Source organism: Oncorhynchus tshawytscha, linkage group LG21, assembly GCF_018296145.1.
Source record: "Oncorhynchus tshawytscha isolate Ot180627B linkage group LG21, Otsh_v2.0, whole genome shotgun sequence".
NCBI classification, from domain to species: Eukaryota; Metazoa; Chordata; class Actinopteri; order Salmoniformes; family Salmonidae; genus Oncorhynchus; species Oncorhynchus tshawytscha.
Genome location: NC_056449.1, coordinates 20325590 through 20348027, shown reverse-complemented (window position 1 = coordinate 20348027; position 22438 = coordinate 20325590). Strand labels below are relative to the sequence as shown.

Genomic DNA, 22438 nt, shown 5'->3' with positions numbered 1-22438 from the left:
TAGCCTTCACCTGATCAGTCTATGTCATGAAAAGAGCAGGTGTTCCTAATGTTTTGTACACTAAGTGGCTTTTGTGGAGCGATGGGTAACGATGCTTCGTGGGTGACTGTTGTTGATGTGTGCAGAGGGTCCCTGGTTCACGCTCGGGTATGGGCGAGGGGACGGTCTAAAGTTATACTGTTACAGATGCACAATATTGTAATAGCCCAATACAAAATGGCTCTCCGGATGGGTCTCCAAATCTATACACCATACATCTGCATGGTCCAGTATTGTGCTCGTCTTTGAATACGTTTGCTTTGTGACAAACAAGCACTTTCCAATATTCAATTGACTACTTTCTAAATAAACAAAATAGTCCACTGTGTCAGAGAGGTTTTAAAATATAAGTAATATAAGCCTAATTCCCAATACAAAGAGGAAATAAAAACATTCTCAAATCACGAAACGATGAGAAAAAAAACACAACGAAAGATAATGCTGGGAGAAAAAGTTATCTGAAGCAAAAAGGCTAATTTGTCCTCTTTGCCTTTAGTTTTCCTGTACACCATTTCTCTGAAGCTGGAGAGGATTTTGCTCTCCCTCTTTCCTCCTGGTTGAATGATGCCAAGGCTCTCTTTTCATCCACACTGTCGATCTGGTTTTCCTTTCTCAGACGCACAGCCTCCATACGACGATGTCTGGAGGATTACAAAATTCCAATGAGCGTTATAAAGCAGTCGACCAAATGTGTAAAATATGATGAAATATTGGAAATGTCCAAATGAAAACAGAAGAGTAGTAATGTACCTGCTACCACTCATCACGAAGCCAGACATCTCAAAGGTTGCGATTTCGTCACTAGTCAACCCGATTTCACCTCTTCTTGGGATACGCTTGCTTGCTTTCACATATTCTGCCATAGCGGCACCCTCACCTGGCAGCAGGGCATGACCAAAATTAGGGGGAAAGAGAAAAATGATGTAAATCAATAAATCAGACATTCATTGATAATAAAAAAAAGAGCTGCATTTTAAAAGCTGAATATAGTGTGGTAATGTCATTACAAACTATGTAAGCAAGTTGTATGTACCTAGTAGCACACTAAAATTAAGGCGCTTGGGTCATAGTCACTAAGAAATAAACTGGGCTACCTGAATGTGTCCAATAAGAAATGCTGGTTTTTGTTTTCAATCGCAAACCATTCTATTAAAGTGCAAAACATTTTGCTACAGTGTGCACTAACAAATATGACCCTGGCTTTGTTTTCTACTTAATGCCACATAATTACAATGTGATTAACTACTGTCAAGAGTTGTAGACAGTGTGGGGTATCCCTTATAATGTTTACAATAGTAAGCTATTAACATCTCTAAAGTTATAATAAAACGTGGTAATAAAGTTATTATAATTTCATAACAACATCTGAGAGGAATTTCAAAATGTTTCCATAACTTTGCTATTGCATAACCCCAGCCACAGCACAAGGTAGATTATTAAATGTAAGAAAGATTACTCTATGCATACTTACTCGAGAGGCTTATCGTCCTGGGACAGGTGGGTGAGTGGGGCCTCTGGGCCCACCATGTGTTTGTCAATGCAGGTCCTCTCCACCCACAGATCCCCGTTGGTGTCCTCCTCCTCTGACCCGTCTCTGCTGGAGTCGCTCGCTGACTGCTTGCGGTTCTTCATAGTCTTCTTCTTCTTGAACTTCTTTGACCTGTGAAGAGAAGACAAAACACGGTTAAGGAAAATGCTGTAGTGTATAGGTATGTCATGTATTTATGTTATGGACGGTTGACTAGAGGTAGAATGTAGATTCATTTACTTTTTGCTCTTCCTTTTCACTTCCTCATCTGAAATAAAACAACATTAGAGGGTGAAATAAACTTAGCCAGACAAGCAGCCTTTATAATTGAATTGAACCTTTTTCAAGGTGAAACATTTCTCAACACCAGAGTCCGACTCTTCCTTGCTGTCATCGGAGTGTTTCTTGTTCTTCCTTTTGGATTTCTTCTTTTTCTTCTTCTTATCATCTATGAATTAGACTGCACTTGTCTTGATCTCTCCCCAATTCAAGGGTGTAATCAGAACATACATTTGACTTACTACATAATATAGAATGCCCAGTTTCCACTTTGTTCTTGACTAGTCGATGCATGTCATTCAGTCAGATATAGGCTAACTCAGGGCAGACTTTCATAGAAAAATTATTATAAAGACTACTACAGTAGCTAATTCAGCACACTCACCCGATGAGCTTGAATCTGAGCCTCTGTTTTCCACATACTCTTCAACTGGTGAATGATCATCAGAGCTTATTGGAAAAGGTCACAAAATTATCTAAATTTAGATCATTTGATAGTTGGTGTGTATAGCCCAACTCTTCATAATCTTGTACTTGATTAGTTCAATAAGATGCATAAGAATAAGTTACTCTGGCACCATTACTCTTGGTGAATAGCCCCAGACCTCAGGTCATCCAAGTTCACCAATTCTTTCCCTCTATTGTAACCGCCTGGAATGAAATTCATATAATTAGAAATATACAAGAAATACATTAAACCTTGTGACCAATTGAGTGATGACCAATTATGGTCCTAGGCTAGAGACACAGGATGTACAAGTTCCAATAGCCTGGAATCCACTTAGTCCTGAGCTTGCCTCTGCCAAGGCTATACTGACACGCCTGGTACCCAAAATGTATGACATTTGTCGTGCAGCAAGAGTTGAGTGGGGAGGAAGGGATTCGGTTCAGTCCAGCTAGATCTTCCATGCTTTTGGCTAGAAACTTCTGCGAGAATTTGAAACTTGTCTGCTGAAGGTGGGACTTGGGAGTGTAGAATTGTAGTGAAGACATCAAAACTATGAAATAACACATATGGAATCATGTAGTAACCAAAAAAGTGTTAAACAAATCATTAACATATTTTATATTTGGTAAAAGACCATGTCCATATTATGGCAAGAACAGCTCAAATAAGCAAAGAGAAATGACACTTTAAGACACGAAGGTCAGTCAAACCGGAAAATTTCTTCAAGTGTAGTCGCAAAAAATATCAAGCGCTCTTATGAGGTCCGCCACAGGAATGGAAGACCCAGAGTTACCTCTGCTGCAGAGGATAAGTTAATTAGACTTAACTGCACCTCAGATTGCAGCCCAAATAAATGCTTCACAGAGTTCAACAGACACATCTCGACATCAACACTTCAGAGGAGACGAAACCACTACTAAAGGACACCAATAATAAAGAAGAGACACGAGCAATGGACATTAGACCGGTGGAGATCTGTCCTTTGGTCTGATGAGTCCAAATTTGAGATTTTTGGTTCCAACCGTTGTGTCTTTGTGAGACGCAGAGTAGGTGAACTGATGATCTGCGCATGTGTGGTTCCCACCGTGAAGCATGGAGGAGGTGTGATGGAGCTTTGCTGGTGACACTGTCAGTGATTTATTTAGGATTCAAGGCACACTTAACCAGCATGGCTACTAGGAGAGTGATGGAGTGCTGCATCAGATTACCTGGCCTCCACAAATCACCCGACCTCAACCCAATTGAGATGGTTTGGAATGTTGTTGTCTTAGGTCTCTCTTTATGTAGTGTTGTGTTGTCTCTCTTGTCCTGATGTGTGTTTTGTCCTATATTTATATGTTTTTTTATTTATTTTAATCCCAGCCCCCATCCTCGCAGGTTTTTTTTAACCTTTTGGTAGGCCGTCATTGTAAATAAAAATTTGTTCCTAACTGACTTGCCTAGTTAAATAAAGGTTAAATAAAAAAGTGAAATACTACAGCATTCTGCAGCGATACGCCATCCCATCTGGTTTGCGCTTAGTGGGACTATCATTTGTTTTTCAACAGGACAATGACCCAACACACCTTCAGGTTGTGTTATGGCTATTTGACCGAGAAGGAGAGTGATGGAGTGCTGCAACAGATGACCTGGCCTCCACAATCACCCGACCTTAACCCAATTGAGATGGTTTGGGATGAGTTGGACCGCAGAGTGAAGGAAAAGCAAGTGCTTAGCATATGTGGGAACTCCTTCAAGGCTGTTGGAAAAGCATTCCAGGTGAAGCAGGTTGAGAGAATTCCAAGAGTGTGCAAAGCTATCATCAAGGCAAAGGGTGGATATTTGAAGAATCTCAAATATAAAATATATTTTGATTTGTTTAACACTTCTTTGGTTACTACATGATTCCATATGTGTTATTTCATAGTTTTGATGTCTTCACTACTTTTCTACAATGTAGAAAATAGTTTAAAAAATTAAGATAAACCCTTGAATGAGTAGGTTTGTCCAAATGTTTGACTCGTACTGTATATCCATTGATTCTTGAAGAATATAGCTTATAAATGCCTCATGAGCTTAGTTCAACTGTGACACTCCATGAGAACCCAAAATATAAGCTTGTTTTTCTCCAATGTTTGTAAACATTGTAAATGTAAACAACCACTGTATATCCTTATAACATGGTTAAAACAATCATGTTAAAACAACTTGATATCATGGATGGTCAGTCCTTGCATCCATAGCTCTGTCTATTAATCTGAGTGGTTACATTTCTCCAGGCCCATCCCTCAGCTTTTTACCAAAAAAGTGGATTGTCAAGATATCAAAGTGTCACCAACAAAACATTTAAACAATAGGCCTACAGCAAATGCTGCATATGGCATTCATTTTTCACATGTAAATAGCGCTATTCAGTAGTGCTCAAAGCATGCCATTCCATGAGCACAACATTTCTTTTGAGATGGGTGAGAAGAAGCCTACATAACCAACCCATAAAGTAAAATTTAACACACATATATGGCCAGCTATGTAAACTTTAACATTGATTTATCCTGAAACAGATTTTCTTCAATTGGTAACATACATTTGTGTCTTTGTCTAATGCCTCTTAAGGGGAAAGTAATCTAAAAGTAACGGCATGTAATCAGGAGATGCTGATTGGCTGACAGCCGTGGTATATCAGACCGTATACCACAGGTATGACAAAACATGTATTTTTACTGATCTAATTACATTGGCAACCAGTTTAGAATAGCAATAAGGCACCTCAAGGGTTTGTGGTTAAGGCCAAAATCCAGGAACTCTGCGCTGCACATAAGAACAGCCCCGAGCCATGGTATATTGGCCATATACCACACCCCAATAAGCCTTATAGATTAATTAACTCCTCCTCCACATTTACTGGATTGGTTGAACAGTGCAGAAGAGAACCTCCCCCGAAAGTTGAGTATGTAGGGGATCAAGTGACTTCACAAACCCCTGAAACAATTTTGTCGTTAGATTGTGTGAGTCAGACAATGCTATCTAGCTGGCTGTGCGTATAAACACAGCTGTGAGACCAGGTGGTAACTAATTAACTTGCGCAAGCGAACTACATTTACCCCGAGATGAAGGCGTTTTGTCTCTGGCGTTGATCATCATTCCTGCCGCCACTTCGCTGATTGCTGTACCTCTCGCGGGGGTTTTCCTTACGAAACCCTTTGTCATTTCTCTCTATCTCGAATATTCGAGGAGGTTTATGCTCTTCTTCATTTTGGGGGGCCTTGAGCATGGGACCAAAGACTTGGACTGGAGTCGCGAGATCGACTGCCGCTGCCAGATCGGTTCCGTCGTCTTCTGGGGCTTCTCTGTTCTTGATCGGACAGAGGCGTAGCTAGCGTTTTTTATGCTAACACCCTAAATTGGAGAGCTTGGTAAAGAATAAACAGGAATGACTACCTAATCTGCTGTTTCGGTCATTCTGCGTTGTTTATATACGAGCTTCAGAAACAGTACATGATGGGGTGCGAGTGTAAACAGATCCCTCTTGAAACAATGCAGCACGATGCTCTATGTTCCGCATAGTACATTAGACTGGAACTGACTTTTAGCAGTCGCTTAAGCAATGTCGCTGGCTTAAAAAATTATAATTGTGGTCTGCATTAATTATCTCAAATAATGCCATTGAGCATATCTAGTTTCAAACGTTTGAACTGCAGCAAATGTGTAGCTCTCGCTACATGGAACTATTTTGACACAGAGTTGTTGCGACTCCTGTTGGCCATGCATGAACTAGCAGTAGGTCACACCGACGGTAACAAGGAGATTGACGTTTTGTTGTCTACAACCATCTACCGATACTTCGTTTGGAAAGAACATCAATCATACGGCTTGGCGTTGCAGGTAAATACCAAATGTTAGCTACTTGTAGAAACCAACATCGTATATTGGCCCCATATAATAATTTTGTAATGATGGAAGATCAACTCTCACCAAAAGGCCGCGAACCAGGAAGGGAACATCCTATGTTAATAGCTAGCTAAACTAGATCCTCTTCATATAATCAATCAATATGAAGCCGTATTTCCCTAATGTAAAATAATACATTGTACAAGGCTACCTTAAATCACTACCATAATAGCTTTTTATTTGAAAAATACATTAGATGTGATTGGCATGCAAGACTATTGTGTAGACCGGCCTTCTATTTGTGAATGGTGTTAGGCTAACTAGCTAACGTTAGCTAGATGGCAAGTTACAAACAATGATATTGGTTTTCGCTCTCTCCTCCCCCAACAATATTTGTACAGACCTTGACTTTTATTGATCAATTATGGCTTTAGCTCGTTAGCTAGCTAGCAATGTAGCTAGTTTGCCAACTATTTTATTCACCCCAACAGCCAGCATAATGGGTAGCTTGCTGACTCCCTCTGCCTTTAAAACAATGAGCTACTATGAATGCATGATGAGGTCATCCAACAAGAAGTCAAAGGTGATTTGCAATTTACAGCTAATAGGGCAGTAAAGGAACTGTAAGACCTGGGATGGAGGACATTTTTGTATATTGATATAATAGACTGTCAAGTGAATGCATTTATTCGTTGCTCTTGTCTTCACCCCACAGGGATGTCGGGCCTAAAGCTGATCTCTGCAACTGACACCCGATATTCAGGAACGGTGCTGAAGTCGATGAATAGACAACGAAATAACGGATTGTTCTGCGACGTCACCATAATTATACAGGACCGTAAATTTAGAGCACACAAAAACATATTGTCGGCGTCGAGTACTTATTTCCACCAACTTTTCTCAGTGGCTGGACAGGTGATTGAGTTGAATTTCATAAAGGCGGAAATCTTTGAGGAAATCCTGAATTACATTTACAGTTCCAAGATTGTCCGCGTTCGCTCTGACATGCTCAAGGAGCTTATCAATGCTGGGCAGATGTTGGGGGTGAAGTTCATTGCGAATCTAGGCGTACCGCTCTCACAAGTCAAGGGCCTACCTGGCCTGTCCAAAGACACGGAAAACAATGAGGTGAGCTCTGTGGACAAAAACAGTACAGAGCCAACGATGCCCATTATCACCGAGTCCTTTTCACTGTCTGCAGAGGAGTTCAACCAGACTGACCGAAGTACGGATCAGGACTCAGACGATGACATTATGTTTGTGTCCAAAACGGACGCCATCAAAAAATGCAAGCCCTCTGAAATTATTGATTTGGATGCACCCGAAACAGAGGAAGACTCTGTGACAAAGCAACCGGGAGAGGCCAGACCCCCTGCTTTGACAAAGGACCAAGAGAAAACGGTCAAAGCAGCCCCGCACCTTAACAGCTCCTCTCAGACCCTGCGAGACCACAGTCCTCTGAACATCCCTATGGTGTCCCCTGACACCAGCTCCAATATTCCATCTTCACCTGCTGTAGCCTCGTCTTACAGCACATCCACAACGCCGGCTAGAATTGGCACTTTCATCCCCAAACTCCACAGCACCTCCCTGCCCTCAGAAACCCCAGAGATAATAGGGATCCATAAGAAGCAGGTCACACTAGCTCGAAAGGGCAACTTAAAAATCAAGCTCTCGGATGTGACGTCACCAGGCGGATTCATCAATGAGGCAGGCATTAGCATTCCCCAAGCGGCTGCAGCTGCAAAAAAGACAATCACACTAGATAAGGCCTCAGAGCTCGGCTCACTTTCTCCAGGCTGCAAGGTGTATGCCAATATCGGGGAGAACACATATGACATTGTCCCCATGAAGGACGATCCCGGGGAGGGAGATTCTAAAAACAGTAGAGGGGCAAAGAGGTCTCTGATGGCCACACCTCTTCAACCTTTCAACACCTCTCAACTGCCACAGGGTGCTTCGAGCAAGAAGAAGGCCAAAAGCGAGCAGGAAGATCACTACGAGCTCATCATGGACGGGAAGACCTTCTTTGTGTGCGTGGTCTGTAAGCGTCCCTACGTGTGCCTGACGAGCCTCCGGCGCCACTTTAACACCCACTCTTGGGAGAAGAAGTACCCATGCCACTACTGTGACAAGGTCTTCGCCCTGGCTGAGTACCGGACGAAACACGAGATCCACCACACAGGTGAGCGGAGGTACCAGTGCCTGCTGTGCAACGAGATGTTAATCAACTACCAGCTACTGTCAACTCACTGCAAACAGGCCCACAACCAAGACCCGTCTGGGAGGAAACAGAAGGACGACACCGACAACAACTTGTACCGCCTGCTCCCTTGCAAAACGGTGCAGTTCAAGACCTACTCATATGAGACGGACGGTTCAGATCCAGGAGGGGTCCCTATTATCCAAGAGGATGGGAGCGTCCAGCACATTAACCCTGGAAGGGGGCAGCCCAACCCACTACCGTTACAGTCCACCCAGGGCAAGATGTTAAACTGGGATGACATATTTGTGGCGCCTGAGGCACAGCCTCGACCAGCTGCGCACGCCCACCGACCAGGGAGCCACCCCATCCAACCTCCCCCAGGCTCGTCTGAGTTTGAGTTTGTTATACCAGAGACCTACTGAGCAGGGTGGCTCACCGATCTGTGCCTTGTCAGTGGGGTCCCCTTCTCGAATTCTGTTTCCTGGGTCCATGTCAAATATCATCCATGTTGTCTTTTTCAAATGTTCAACAGTTGTTTTGTAGGAAGTTCCTATGTGCACTAGCTAACCCATCTGGAGTGTAGTATGACTTTTTTGTTCTTATCATGCTCGTCATTGAACTGTCTATTGTCTCATTGTATTTCTACTGACGCTTTTTAATAGTAAATATTTCCAAGAACTTTGGAGTGCTCATGCTGTTCAACAGAAGGACCCTCAATCTAGTCATATAAATGTATTTATTGTTAGTACATTTTTATTTTATGAATTTTTTTTTATAGAGGCAAAGTATGTTATGCCTTTGAGAAGATAATGTACAGTTTATTTTCAAACCACAGAGATTGGATCAGGATGTGGGATATGGATGGAATTAATTGATACTGAAACTGATGCTCTTTCTGCACACAGGGATTCAGATACCAGCTCATTGATGGGATACATTGCTTCAAATACCATATGTGTTGATTAAAATCTGGATTGTTCAAATTTCTATTGGATTATTTTTGTGCCACAAATGAAGAGGCAATTGAGCACAAATGACTGGTTTTGCTGTGCTTGTAATTAATGGTTGATTATAACACTTCTGCCCAATGTTGAAGGGAAACGCAGTTGCAATAATTATTTAGTAGTTGAATTGGTTGCACAAACCTATAATTTAAGATTTAATTATGTCCATTAAATATTGAAGTCCTTGCAAATGGTTTGATCATGACTTACCTTACATGGTCTACTCTTTTGTTGGGACCTTTTTTTTTTCCTTTCATATGCTGGCCATATATTTTGCAGTCTTTCTAAAAGTCATGTTCTGTCAAGGACGAAGCTGCCTGCTACTCTGTATGTATAAAGTTAGCCTATGTAGTGTATCATAGTACTCATGTAACTCATTGGAATCATGTTCCTTTTTCTTCCCAGTCTTGTCTTGTCAGTATGTAGTTGAATAGAGTTGGACTGTAGAGCTAACTTGACATTTTATACTGCTTCAGTATGTCCTTCAATAAGGGCACTTCCAGCTTTTATGGTTTAAAGCAAAAATTACAAAATTAACAGTGGTGTCTTCTACATAATTGTGCTAAACACCTTTTTAATTTTAAAATGTTCTGTTTAAATAATGTATTTATTAGGTCTTAGTGCTGAACAACTGTTAATAAAGTAAATAAAACCAAAGTGTGTCTCATTTCACAGAAGGGAAGAAATCTTTAGCTTGAGATGGCTGTCCTTTTTGTATGAAGAAGGATAATTCTGGTTGTTGTCCTGACTCCCATAGTAATGAAGGAGGAGACATCTGGTAGTTGTTCTAACTCCCATAGTAATGAAAGAAGATAATTCTGGTAGTTTTCCTGACTCCCATTATATTGGAGGAGGATGAATCTGGTTGTTGTCCTGATTCCCATAGTAATGAAGGAGGACAAATCTGGTAGTTGTCCTAACTCCCATAGTAATGGAGGAGGTTAAATCTGGTAGTTGTCCTTACTCCCATAGTAATGGAGGATAATTAATCTGGTTGTTGTCCCAGCTACCATAGTAATGAAGGAGGATACATCTGGTAGTGGTCCTGACTCCCATAGTAATGAAAGAGGATAAATCTGGTAGTTGTTCTGACTCCCATAGTAATGGAGGATGATGAATCTGGTAGTTGTCCTGACTCCTGTAGAAATGAAGGAGGATACATCTGGGAGTTGTCCTGACTCCCATAGTAATGGAGGATACATCTGGTAGTTGTCCTGACCCCCATAGTAATGGAGGATACATCTGGTAGTTGTCCTGACTCCCATATTAATGGAGGATACATCTGGTAGTTGTCCTGACACCCATAGTAATGGAGGATACATCTGGTAGTTGTCCTGACCCCCATAGTAATGGAGGATACATCTGGTAGTTGTCCTAAATCCCATGGTGATGACGGAGGATGAATCTGGTAGTTGTCCTAACTCCCTCAGTAACGAAGGAGGATAAATCATCTGGTAGTTGTCTTAACTCCCATAGTAATGTAGAAGAATGAATCTGGAGGTTGTCCTGACTTCCGTAGTAATGGAGGAGAATGAATCTGGTAGTTGTCCTGATTCTCATAGAAATGAAGGAGGATAAATCTGGTAGTTGTCCCAACTCCCATAGTAATGGAGGACGATGAATCTGGTAGTTGTCATGACTCCCGTAGAAATGAAGGAGGATACATCTGGTAGTTGTCCTGAATCCCATAGTAATGGAGGATACATCTGGTAGTTGTCCTGATTCCCATGGTGATGATGGAGGATAAATCTGGTAGTTGTCCTAACTCCCACAGAAACGAAGAAGGATAAATCTTCTGGTAGCTCTCTTAACTCCCATAGAAATGAAGGAGGATAATTCTGGAAGTTGTCCTGACTCTCGTAGTTATGAAGGAGGATGAATCTGGTGTTTTTCCTGACTCCCATAGTAATGAAGGAGGATAAATCTTGTAGTTGTCTTAGCTCCCATAGTAATGGAGCAAAATAAATAAAATAAAATGAATCTGCTGTTTTTCCTGACTCCCTGTAACGTTCCGGGTGTCGTGGGTGTGGAGTCAGACGCAGGAAACAGAGAGTGCGATGCTGTGCTTTTTAATGCACCAAACATAACACAGGGTGCTCACAACCAAAATACACGACTTGGAACAAACACGTTCCTCTACTACAAAACAGAAGGTCACAATAATTAATACCGCACAAAGAACCAGGCGGGCCGGCTGACTAATAAAGCCTCACTAATTATACCCAACTCAAAACAGGTATACTCAATAAACACATAAGGAGGGGGAGGAATGAATCAGTGGCAGCTAGTAGGCCGGCGACGACGACCGCCGAGCGCCACCCGAACGGGAAGGGGAGCCACCTTCGGTCGGAGTTGTGACAGTACCCCCCTTGACGCCGGCTCCCGCAGTGCGCCGACACCAGCCTCGAGGTCGACCCGGAGGACGAGGCGCAGGGTGATCCGGATGGAGGCGATGGAAATCCCTCAACATTGACGGATCCAAAATGTCCCCCACCGGTACCCAGCACCTCTCCTCCGGACCGTACCCCTCCCAGTCCACGAGGTACTGCAGGACCCTCACCCGGCATCTCGAGTCCAGAATGGCCCGTATCGTATACGCCGGGGACCCCTCGATGTCCAGAGGGGGAGGAGGGACCTCCGGCACCTCACCGTCCTGTAGGGGACCAGCTACCACCGGCCTGATGAGAGACACATGAAACGAGGGGTTAATACGATAATAGGAAGGGAGTTGTAATCGATAACACACCTCGTTTATTCTCCTCAGGACTTTGAAAGGCCCTACACACTGCGGCCCAAGCTTCCGGCAGGGCAAGCGGAGGGGCAGGTTTCGGGTCGAGAGCCAGACCCTGTCCCCCGGTACAAACACGGGGGCTTCACTGCAATGGCGGTCAGCACTCCTTTTCTGCCGTCCACTAGCTTGTTGAAGGGATTCCTGGACGGCCCTCCAGGTCTCTTTGGAGAGCTGCACCCATTCCTCCACCGCAGGACATCAGTCTGGCTCGGATGCCACGGTGCCAGGAACGGCTGGTACCCCAACACACACTGAAAGGGGGACACATTAGTAGAGGAGTGGCGTAGTGAGTTCTGGGCCATTTCGGCCCAGGGGATGTATCTCGCCCACTCCCCTGGCCGGTCCTGGCAATACGACCGCAGAAACCTACCCACCTCCTGGTTTACTCTCTCCACCTGCCCATTACTCTTGGGGTGATAACCGGAGGTCAGGCTGACCGAGACCCCCAGACGCTCCATGAACGCCCTCCATACTCGGGACGTGAACTGGGGGCCCCGATCAGAAACGATGTCCTCAGGCACCCCGTAGTGCCGGAAGACGTGGGTGAATAATGCCTCCGCAGTCTGTAGGGCTGTAGGGATACCGGGCAACGGGAGGAGACGGCAGGACTTAGAGAACCGATCCACAATCACCAGAACTGTGGTGTTCCCCTGAGACGGGGGAAGATCGGTCAGAAAATCTACGTATAGATGTGACCATGGCCACTGTGGAACGGGGAGCGGTTGTAACTTCCCTCTAGGAAGGTGCCTAGGAGCCTTACTCTGGGCGCATACCGAACAGGAGGAGACATAAACCTTAACGTCCCTAGCCAAGGTAGGCCACCAATACCTCCCCCGAAGGCTCCCCACTGTCCTCCTCACCCCAGGGTGACCCGAGGAGGGTAGGACGTGAGCCCACCGAATCAGTTGGTCCCGAACACCAAGCGGCACGTACTTCCGCCCCGCCGGACACTGAGGAGGCACAGGTTCAGCCTGTAACGCCCGCTCGATGTCCGAGTCCACCTCCCATACCACTCGTGCTATCAGCCTTGAGGCGGGAAGGATGGGAGTAGGTTCGGTGGACCTATCCTCTGTGTCGTAAAGGCGGGACAGTGCGTCCGCCTTCACGTTCTGGGAGCCCGGTCTATACGATAACGTGAACCGGAATCGGGTGAAAAATATGGCCCACCTTGCCTGACGTGGGTTCAGTCTCCTAGCTGCCCGAATATACTCCAGATTTTGGTGGTCAGTCCAGATGAGAAAGGGGTGCTTAGCCCCCTCAAGCCAGTGTCTCCACACCTTCAGAGCCCTGACCTCTGGATAAACCGGATAAACCTCCAGTAGTACTTGGCAAAACACAAAAACCGCTGCACCTCTTTTACCGTGGTCGGAGTCGGCCAATTACGCACGGCCTTACTGCGGTCACCCTCCATCTCCACCCCCAAGGTGGAAATGCGATAACCCAGAAAGGAGACGGCTTGTTTGGAGAACACACACTTCTCAGCCTTGACGTATAGGTCATGCTCCAGCAGTCTACCAAGCACCTTGCGTACCAGAGACACATGCGTGGCGTGAGTGGCTGAGTAGATCAGAATGTCATCGATATAAACAACCACTCCCTGCCCGTGCAGGTCCCTGAGAATCTCGTCTACAAAGGATTGGAAAACGGCTGCAGCATTCTTTAACCCATACGGCATGACGCAGTACTCATAGTGGCCCGATGTGGTACTAAATGCGGTTTTCCACTCGTCTCCCTTCCGAATACGCACCAGGCTATACACGCTCCTGAGATCCAATTTTGTGAAGAACTGCGCTCCCTGAAATGATTCCACTGCCGTAGCAACGAGAGGTAGTGGGTAGCTGAACCCCACTGTGATGGCATTTAGACCTCTATAATCAATACATGGACGCAAACCTCCCTCCTTTTTCTTCACAAAAAAGAAACTCGAGGAGACGGGTGAGATGGAGGACCGAATGTACCCCTGTCCCAGAGACTCTGTGATATATGTCTCCATAGCCAACGTCTCCTCTTGGGACAATGGGTACACGTGACTCTTGGGAAGCGCAGCGTTTACCTATCGCACAATCCCTTCCCGGTCGATGTGATGGTAATTTAGTCGCCTTCTTTTTACTGAAAGCGATTGCCAAATCGGCATACTCAGGGGGAATGCACACCGTGGGAACCTGGTCTGGACTCTCCACCGACGTTGTACCGATGGAAACTCCCAGAACCTTCCAGAACACTCCTCTGACCACCCCTGGAGAACCCCCTGTCTCCACGAAATTTTAGGATTGTGCCGGGCCAGCCAGGGAATCCCTAGCACCACTGGAAACGCAGGTGAATCAATAATATAGAGACTGATACGCTCCCTATGATTCCCCTGCGTTACCATGTCCAGTGGAACCGTGGTCTCCCCGACCACCCCTGACCCTAATGGTCGGCTATCTAGGTGCACGGGAAAGGGAGAATCTATCGGCACAAGCGGAACACCTAATTTAATAGCGAGTCCGCGATCCATAAAGTTCCCAGCTGTGCCTGAATCGACTAGCTGCGCCTGAATCGACTAAAAAATCAAGACAAACATATGACCAACAGGAGGTTCTGGGTGAGTTTGGTGCTGACTCACCTGGGGTGAACGAGAAGTGTTCCGCCTGCCATCTCGACTCCCAGACGGACCCCCCCAGCACCGATCGGCCGTGTGTCCTCTCTGACCACAGCTGGTGCAGGAAGCCTCCTCCTCCGGTACTGGGTGGTGGAACCACAGGACCCTCTCCGAACGGCACAGCCCAGTCGGATCCCAACTCCATCGGGAACGGGATTGGAGGTGCTGGGGCGCTGGTGGAACATCTGGACAGGACCCTCTCCTTCGCTGAGTCTGGGCCATTCCAGACTGCGTTCGCCCACTCCAGAGCACGACCCGTGAGGCAGGAGATGAGGACACTCACCCTCTCCGCTCCCGAGGGAGTGGGTCTGACGGTGGCCAGGTACAGTTCCAGCTGGAGTAAGAACCCCTGGCACCCCGCCGCCGCTCCATCATAAACCCTCGGGAGCATAAGACGGAGGGTGCTGAAGTCGGGAGATGGGGAGTCCTGAGCTGGGGGAGCCGAAGGTGGAGAGAGGAGACCACTTCTCTCCCATCGGTCCATTCTCTCCATCACCTGATCCATAGCCGTTCCGATCCGATGAAGAACGGTGGTATGATGTCGAACCCTTTCCTCCATCGATGGGAGAGGGTTGGCTGTTGCTCCTGCTGACTCCATTCCTTCGTGGGTGCGGGATTCTGGTGGTTTTCCTGACTCCCATAGTAATGAAGGAGGATGCATCTGGTAGTGGTCCTGACTCCCGTAGTAATGAAACAAGATACATCTGCTAGTTGTCCTGACTCCCATAGTAATGAAGGAGGATACATCTGGTATTTGTCCTAACTCCCATAGTAATGGAGGAGGATGAATCTGGTAGTTGTCCTGACTCCCATAGTAATGAAGGAGGATACATCTGGTAGTTGTCCTGACTCCTGTAGTAATGAAAAAGGATAAATCTGGTAGTTGTCCCAACTCCCGTAGTAACGAAGGAGGATATTTCAGGTAGTTGTCCTGACTCCCATGGTAATGTAGGTCTATGAATCTGGTCGTTTTCCTGACTCCCGTAGTAATGAAGGAGGATATATTGGGTAGTTGTCCTGACTCCCATGGTAATGAGGGACGAGGAATCTGGTAGTTTTCCTGACTCACTTCGTAATGAAGGAGGATACATCTGGTAGTTGTCCTAACTCCCCTAGTAATGGAGGATAATGAATCTGGTAGTTGTCCTGATTCCCATAGTAATGAAGGAGGATAAATCTGGTAGTGGTCCTGACTCCCGTAGTAATTAAGGAGGATAAATCTGGTAGTTGTCCCAACTCCCATAGTAATGGAGGATAATTAATCTGGAAGTTGTCCTGACTCCCGTAGAAATGAAGGAGGATACATCCCGTAGTTGTCCTGAATCCCATGGTGATGACGGAGAAAACATCTGGTAGTTGTCCTAACTCCCTCAGTAATGAAGGAGGATAAATAATCTGGTAGTTGTCTTAACTCCCATAGTAATGGAGAAGAATGAATCTGCTAGTTGTCCTGACTCCCATAGTAATGAAGGAGGATAAATCAGGTAGTTTTCCTGACTCCCATAGTAATGAAGGAGGATAAATCAGGTAGTTTTCCTGACTCCCATAGTAATGAAGGAGGACGAATCTGGAAGTTTTCCTGACTCCCGTAGTAACAAAGAAGGATAAATCTGGTAGGTGTCCTAACTCCCATAGTAATGGAGGAAAATTAATCTGGTAGTTGTCCTAATTCCCATAGTAATGAAGGAGGATGCTTCTGGTAGTGGTCCTGACTCCCATAGAAATGAAGGAGATTCATTCTGGAAGTTGTCCTGACTCTCGTAGTTATGAAGGATGGACAAATCTAGAAGTTGTCCTATCTCCCATAGTAATGAAGGAGGATACATCTTGTATTTGTCCTTACTCCCATAGTAATGGAGGAGGATGAATCTGTTAGTTTTCCTCACTCCCGTAGTAACAAAGGAGGAATTTTTTTATAGTTGTCCTAACTTCCAAACTAATGGAGGAGAATGAATCTTGTAGTTGTCCTTATTCCCATAGTAATGAAGGAGGATACATCTGGTACTTGTCCTGAATCACATGGTAATGGTGGAGGATGAATCTGGTAGTTGTCCTAACTCCCTTAGTAATGAAGGAGTATACATCTGGTAGTTGTCTTCACTCCAAAAGTAATGGAGGAAAATTAGTCTGGTAGATGTCCTAACTCCCATAGTAATGAAGGAGGATAAATCTGGTAGTTCTCCTGACACCCATAGTAATGAAGGACGATGAATCTGGTAGGTTTCCTGACTTCCTTAGTAAAGAAGGAGGACATTTCTGGTAGGTGTCCTAACTCCCATAGGAACGGAGGAAAAGGAATCCGGTAGTTGTCCTGACTCCCATAGTAACAAGCTGTCATATCTGTTCTGCCCGCTAGGACGTAATTTGTAATCAAGTTATGATTAATTATGTGTATGTGTAATTCTGTGTGATTAGTTAGGTATTTAGTAAATAAATAATTACATTTTGTATTGCTGATTCAACCAGTTAGCCAGGGTTCGTGAAGATAACCAAGAATTTACAACTTTCAGATGAGACTAAATAAGGTGACGATTAATATTGACTGCTATTGATGTAAAATATTACTAGGTCTTTAAGAGTTTATTCGGAAGATAACAGTTCTATAAATGTTCTTTTGTGGTTCCACAACTCTCTTGTTAATTACATTTACATTGATTAGCTCAATCAGGTAATGTTAATTACGGAGAAATGATTTTATAGAATAGCATGTCATATCACTTAATCCGGCATAGCCAAAAACATGACAGTGGTCCTAACTCCCATAGTACTGAAGGAGAATGAATCTGGTAGTAGTCCTAACTCCCAAAGAAACTAATGAAGATAGATCTGGTAGTTGTCCTAACTCCCATAGTACTGAAGGAGGATACATCTGGTAGTTGTCCTGACTACCGTAGTAATGAAGGAGGATTAATCTGGTAGTTGTTCTAACACCCATAGTAATGGAAGAGGATACATCTGGTAGTTCTCCTAACTCCCATAGTAATGAAGGAAGGTAAATATTGTTGGTTGTTGCCCTAACTCTCATATTAATGAAGGCCCCTCCATTGGCATTCCCTCAACCCCAGTTGATTATTTTATTTAAAGAAACGAAAATCAAATGCTCCTTGTGAGTTGTGTATTCAACACCGCATGATGTTTGTTGACTTTATTTACCCTATACTGATAGTATACACTGACTGTACAACTGTAACGGTTTTCTAGTGGTGATGAAGGAGAGTCGGACCAAACTGCAGCGTGTCGATTGCGATCCATATTTATTAAACAAAACGTAAACACGACTAAACACTAAACACTACAAAACAATAAACGTAATGAAAACCGAAAACAGCCTATCTAGTGCAAACTAACAGAGAGTACAAGTAAGACACTAAGGACAATCACCCACGACAAACTCAAAGAATATGGCTGCCTAAATATGGTTCCCAATCAGAGACAACGATAAGCATCTGCCTCTGATTGAGAACCACTCCAGACAGCCATAGACTTTGCTAGACAACCCACTAAGCTACAATCCCAATACCACCACCAAAACCCCAAGACAAACACACCACAATTACAAAAACCCCATGCCACACCCTGGCCTGACCAAATACATAAAGATAAACACAAAATACTTTGACCAGGGCGTGACAGAACCCCCCTAAGGTGCGGACTCCCGAACGCACCTCAAAACAATAGGGAGGGTCCGGGTGGGCGTCTGTCCATGGTGGCGGCTCCGGCGCGGGACGTGGACCCCACTCCTTTAATGTCTTAGTCCCCTCTCCCTTCGTCCCTGGATAGTCCACCCTCGCCGCCGACCATGGCCTAGTAGTCCCCACCCAGAACCCCACTGGACTGAGGAGCAGATCGGGACTGAAGGACAGCTCGGGACCGAGGCAGCTCGGGACTGAGGGGAAGCTCGGGAGTGAGAGAAAGCTCAGGAGTGAGAGAAAGCTCAGGAGTGAGAGAAAGCTCAGGAGTGAGAGAAAGCTCAGGAGTGAGAGAAAGCTCAGGAGTAGAGGAAGCTCAGGAGTGAGAGGAAGCTCAGGCAGGTAGATAGATCTACCAGCTCCTGGCTGGCTGGTGGTTTCAGCAGATCCTGGCTGACTGGCAGATCCTGGCTGACTGGCAGATCCTGGCTGACTGGCAGATCTGGAAGAGTCTGGTTGACTGGCAGATCTGGAAGAGTCTGGTTGACTGGCAGATCTGGCGGCGCTGGGCAGACTGGCGGCGCTGGGCAGACTGGCGGCGCTGGGCAGACTGGCGATGCTGGGCAGACTGGCGGCGCTGGGCAGACTGGCGGCGCTGGGCATACTGGCGGTGCTGGGCAGACTGACGACGCTGGGCAGACTGACGACGCTGGGCAGACTGACGACGCTGGGCAGACTGACGACGCTGGGCAGACTGGCGATGCTGGGCAGACTGGCGATGCTGGGCAGACTGACGGCGCTGGGCAGACTGGCGACGCTGGGCAGACTGGCGATGCTGGGCAGACTGACGGCGCTGGGCAGACTGGCGACGCTGGGCAGACTGGGGGCACTAGCTGCTCCATATAGGCTGACAGCTCTGGCGGCTTCTTACAGACTGACCGCTCTGGCGGCTCCGTGCTGACTGGCAGCTCCTTGCAGACTGGCAGCTCCTTACAGACTGGCAGCTCCGTGCAGACTGACAGCTCCGTGCAGACTGACAGCTCCTTGCAGACTGGCAGCTCCATGCAGACTGGCAGCTCCATGCAGACTGGCAGCTCCATGCAGACTGGCTGCTCCATGCAGACTGGCTGCTCCATGCAGACTGACATCTCTGGCTGCTCCATGTAGACTGGCTGCTTCATGCAGACTGGCAGCTCGGGCTGCTTCATGTAGACTGACAGCTCTGGCTGCTCCATGACTGACAGCTCTGGCTGCTCCATGTAGACTGGCTGCTTCATGCAGACTGGCAGCTCGGGCTGCTTCATGTAGACTGACAGCTCTGGCTGCTCCATGCAGACTGACAGCTCTGACTGTTCCATGCAGACTGACAGCTCTGGCTGCTTCATGCAGACTGGCAGCTCTGGCTGCTCCATGTAGACTGGCTGCTTCATGCAGACTGGCAGCTCGGGCTGCTTCATGTAGACTGACAGCTCTGGCTGCTCCATGCAGACTGACAGCTCTGACTGTTCCATGCAGACTGACAGCTCTGGCTGCTTCATGCAGACTGGCAGCTCTGGCTGCTCCATGTAGACTGGCTGCTTCATGCAGACTGGCAGCTCGGGCTGCTTCATGTAGACTGACAGCTCTGGCTGCTCCTTGCAGACTGGCAGCTCCATGCAGACTGGCAGCTCTGGCTGCTCCATGCAGACTGACAGCTCTGGCTGCTTCATGCAGACTGGCAGCTCTGGCTGCTCCATGCAGACTGGCAGCTCTGGCTGCTCCATGCAGACTGACAGCTCTGGCTGCTCCATGCAGACTGGCTGCTTCATGCAGACTGGCAGCTCTGGCTGCTCCATGCAGACTGACAGCTCTGGCTGCTCAGCTCTGCAGACTGGCAGCTCTGGCTGCTCCATGCAGACTGACAGCTCTGGCTGCTCCATGCAGACTGACATCTCTGGCTGCTCCATGCAGACTGACATCTCTGGCTGCTCCATGCAGACTGACATCTCTGGCTGCTCTATGCGGACTGACAGCTCTGGCTGCTCTATGCGGACTGACAGCTCTGGCTGCTCCATGCAGGCTGGCAGCTCTGGCTTCTCCATGCAGGCTGGCAGCTCTGGCTGCGCTGAACAGGCGGGAGACTCCGGCAGCGTAGGAGAGGAGAAAGGCTCTGGCTGCGCTAAACAGGCGGGAGGCTCCGGCAGCGCTGTAGAGGAGGAAGGCTCTGGCTGCGCTGAACAGGCGGGAGGATCCGGCAGCGCTGTAGAGGAGAAAGGCTCTGGCTGCGCTAAACAGGCGGGAGACTCCAGCAGCGCAGGAGAGGAGAAAAGCGCTGGCTGCGCTGAACAGGCAAGGCACACTGAAGGCCTGGTGCATGGTGCTGGAACTGGTGGTACTGGATCGAGGACACGCACAGGAAGCCTGGAGCGGGGAGCTGCTACCGGAGGACTGGAGTGTGGAGGTAGCACAGGATGGGCTAGACCGTGAAGGCGTACTGGAGATCTTGAGAGCAGTGTTGGCACAGGATGTGCAAGGCTAGGGATGTGCACAGGAGGCCTGGTGCGTGAGGCTGGCACCAACTTCACCAGCCGACTAACACGCACCTCAGGACGAGTATGGAGCGCTAACCCAGGTGCCATCAAATCCCCAACACGTTCCGTCGGGCGAATTCCATGCAAAAAGCACCAACACAGCAACTCCCTCATTTCTCTCTCCTCCAATTTCCCCATTAACTCCTTCACAGTCTCTGGTTCTGGTCTCCTCCTTGGCTCCTCACGATAAACAGGGAGAGTTGGCTCAGGTCTGACTCCTGACTCTGCCACACTCTCCCTGAGCCCCCCAAGAAATTTTTGGGGCTGATTCTCAGGCTTCCATCCGCTACGCCGTGCTGCCTCCTCATATCTGCGCCTCTCAGCTTTCGCCGCCTCCAGTTCTTCCTTGGGGCGGCGATATTCTCCAGGCTGAGCCCAGGGTCCTTTACCGTCCAGTTCTTCCTCCCATGTCCATTTCTCCAGGTGGTGCAGCCTCTCCCACTGCAGCTGCTGCTGCTCCTGCTGCTGCTGCCTCTGTTGCCTGTGGTTCCTGCCTGTTAACACGCTGCTTGGTCCGTTGGTGGTGGGTGATTCTGTAACGGTTTTCTAGTGGTGATGAAGGAGAGTCGGACCAAACTGCAGCGTGTCGATTGCGATCCATATTTATTAAACAAAACGTAAACACGACTAAACACTAAACACTACAAAACAATAAACGTAATGAAAACCGAAAACAGCCTATCTAGTGCAAACTAACAGAGAGTACAAGTAAGACACTAAGGACAATCACCCACGACAAACTCAAAGAATATGGCTGCCTAAATATGGTTCCCAATCAGAGACAACGATAAGCATCTGCCTCTGATTGAGAACCACTCCAGACAGCCATAGACTTTGCTAGACAACCCACTAAGCTACAATCCCAATACCACCACCAAAACCCCAAGACAAACACACCACAATTACAAAAACCCCATGCCACACCCTGGCCTGACCAAATACATAAAGATAAACACAAAATACTTTGACCAGGGCGTGACACAACACATCAGGAACGTCTGCTCTTTCCATGACAGACTGACCAGGTGAATCCAGGTGAAATCTATGACCCCTTATTGATGTCACTTGTTAAATCCACTAAATCAGTGTAGAAGGGTAGGAGACGGGTTCAAAAAGGATTTTTAAGCCTTGAGGCAATTGAGACATGGATTGTGCCATTCAAAGGGTGAATTGTCAATACAAAATATTTAAGTGCCTTTGAACATGGTATAGTAGTCGGTGCCAGGCTCCCCTGTTCGTGTCAAGAACTGCAATGCTGCTGGGGATTTCATGCTCAACAGTTTCCCGTGTGTATCAAGAATGGTCTACCATCTAAAGGAAATCCAGGCAACTTGACACTACTGTGGGAAACATTGGAGTCAACATGGGCCAGCATCCCTGTGGAACGCTTTCGACACCTTGTATAGACCATGCCCCGACAAATTGAGGCTGTTCTG

At 46.7% G+C, this 22438-nt stretch overlaps 2 protein-coding genes across 6 annotated transcripts; one reads left to right on the top strand and one right to left on the bottom strand.

The window, feature by feature from the left end:
• Nucleotides 1-360: 360 nt before the first annotated feature.
• LOC112221091 (NF-kappa-B-activating protein) lies at nucleotides 361-5544 on the bottom strand. 5 transcript variants are annotated; one of them, XM_042303195.1, is made up of 7 exons: nucleotides 5375-5510; nucleotides 2417-2497; nucleotides 2232-2296; nucleotides 1808-1835; nucleotides 1511-1699; nucleotides 790-934; nucleotides 361-680 (listed from the first exon to the last, which is right to left on the bottom strand). In XM_042303195.1, exons 2-6 carry the CDS (start codon nucleotides 2425-2427, stop codon nucleotides 913-915), a joined length of 315 nt encoding a protein of 104 aa, XP_042159129.1. In that variant the 5' UTR covers nucleotides 2428-2497; nucleotides 5375-5510; the 3' UTR covers nucleotides 361-680; nucleotides 790-912. The 5 variants fall into 5 exon arrangements, with proteins under 5 accessions (XP_042159129.1, XP_042159125.1, XP_024238961.2 ...); XM_042303191.1 differs by having other exon boundaries at nucleotides 2431-2497; XM_024383193.2 differs by having other exon boundaries at nucleotides 790-916; nucleotides 2431-2497.
• Nucleotides 5545-6017: 473 nt separating this feature from the next.
• LOC112221089 (transcriptional regulator Kaiso) lies at nucleotides 6018-10028 on the top strand. Its single transcript, XM_024383192.2, has 2 exons — nucleotides 6018-6155; nucleotides 6877-10028. The coding sequence occupies exon 2, from the start codon at nucleotides 6879-6881 to the stop codon at nucleotides 8787-8789; it is 1911 nt and encodes a 636-aa protein (XP_024238960.1). The 5' UTR covers nucleotides 6018-6155; nucleotides 6877-6878; the 3' UTR covers nucleotides 8790-10028.
• The last annotated feature ends 12410 nt before the right edge of the window (nucleotides 10029-22438 follow it).

What these genes read in the sequence shown, in the direction of transcription:
- LOC112221091 (XM_042303191.1), bottom strand. Translation starts at nt 5,480, where the DNA reads ATGACAAAGGGTTTCGTAAGGAAAACCCCCGCGAGAGGTACAGCAATC. An exon ending in GTGAAAAGGAAGAGCAAAAA is followed by an intron (nt 1,700 to 1,807) that starts GTAAATGAATCT and finishes TTCTCTTCACAG; the next exon opens with GTCAAAGAAGTTCAAGAAGA. An exon ending in CAGGACGATAAGCCTCTCGA is followed by an intron (nt 935 to 1,510) that starts GTAAGTATGCAT and finishes CCCCTAATTTTG; the next exon opens with GTCATGCCCTGCTGCCAGGT.
- LOC112221089 (XM_024383192.2), top strand. Translation starts at nt 6,879, where the DNA reads ATGTCGGGCCTAAAGCTGATCTCTGCAACTGACACCCGATATTCAGGA.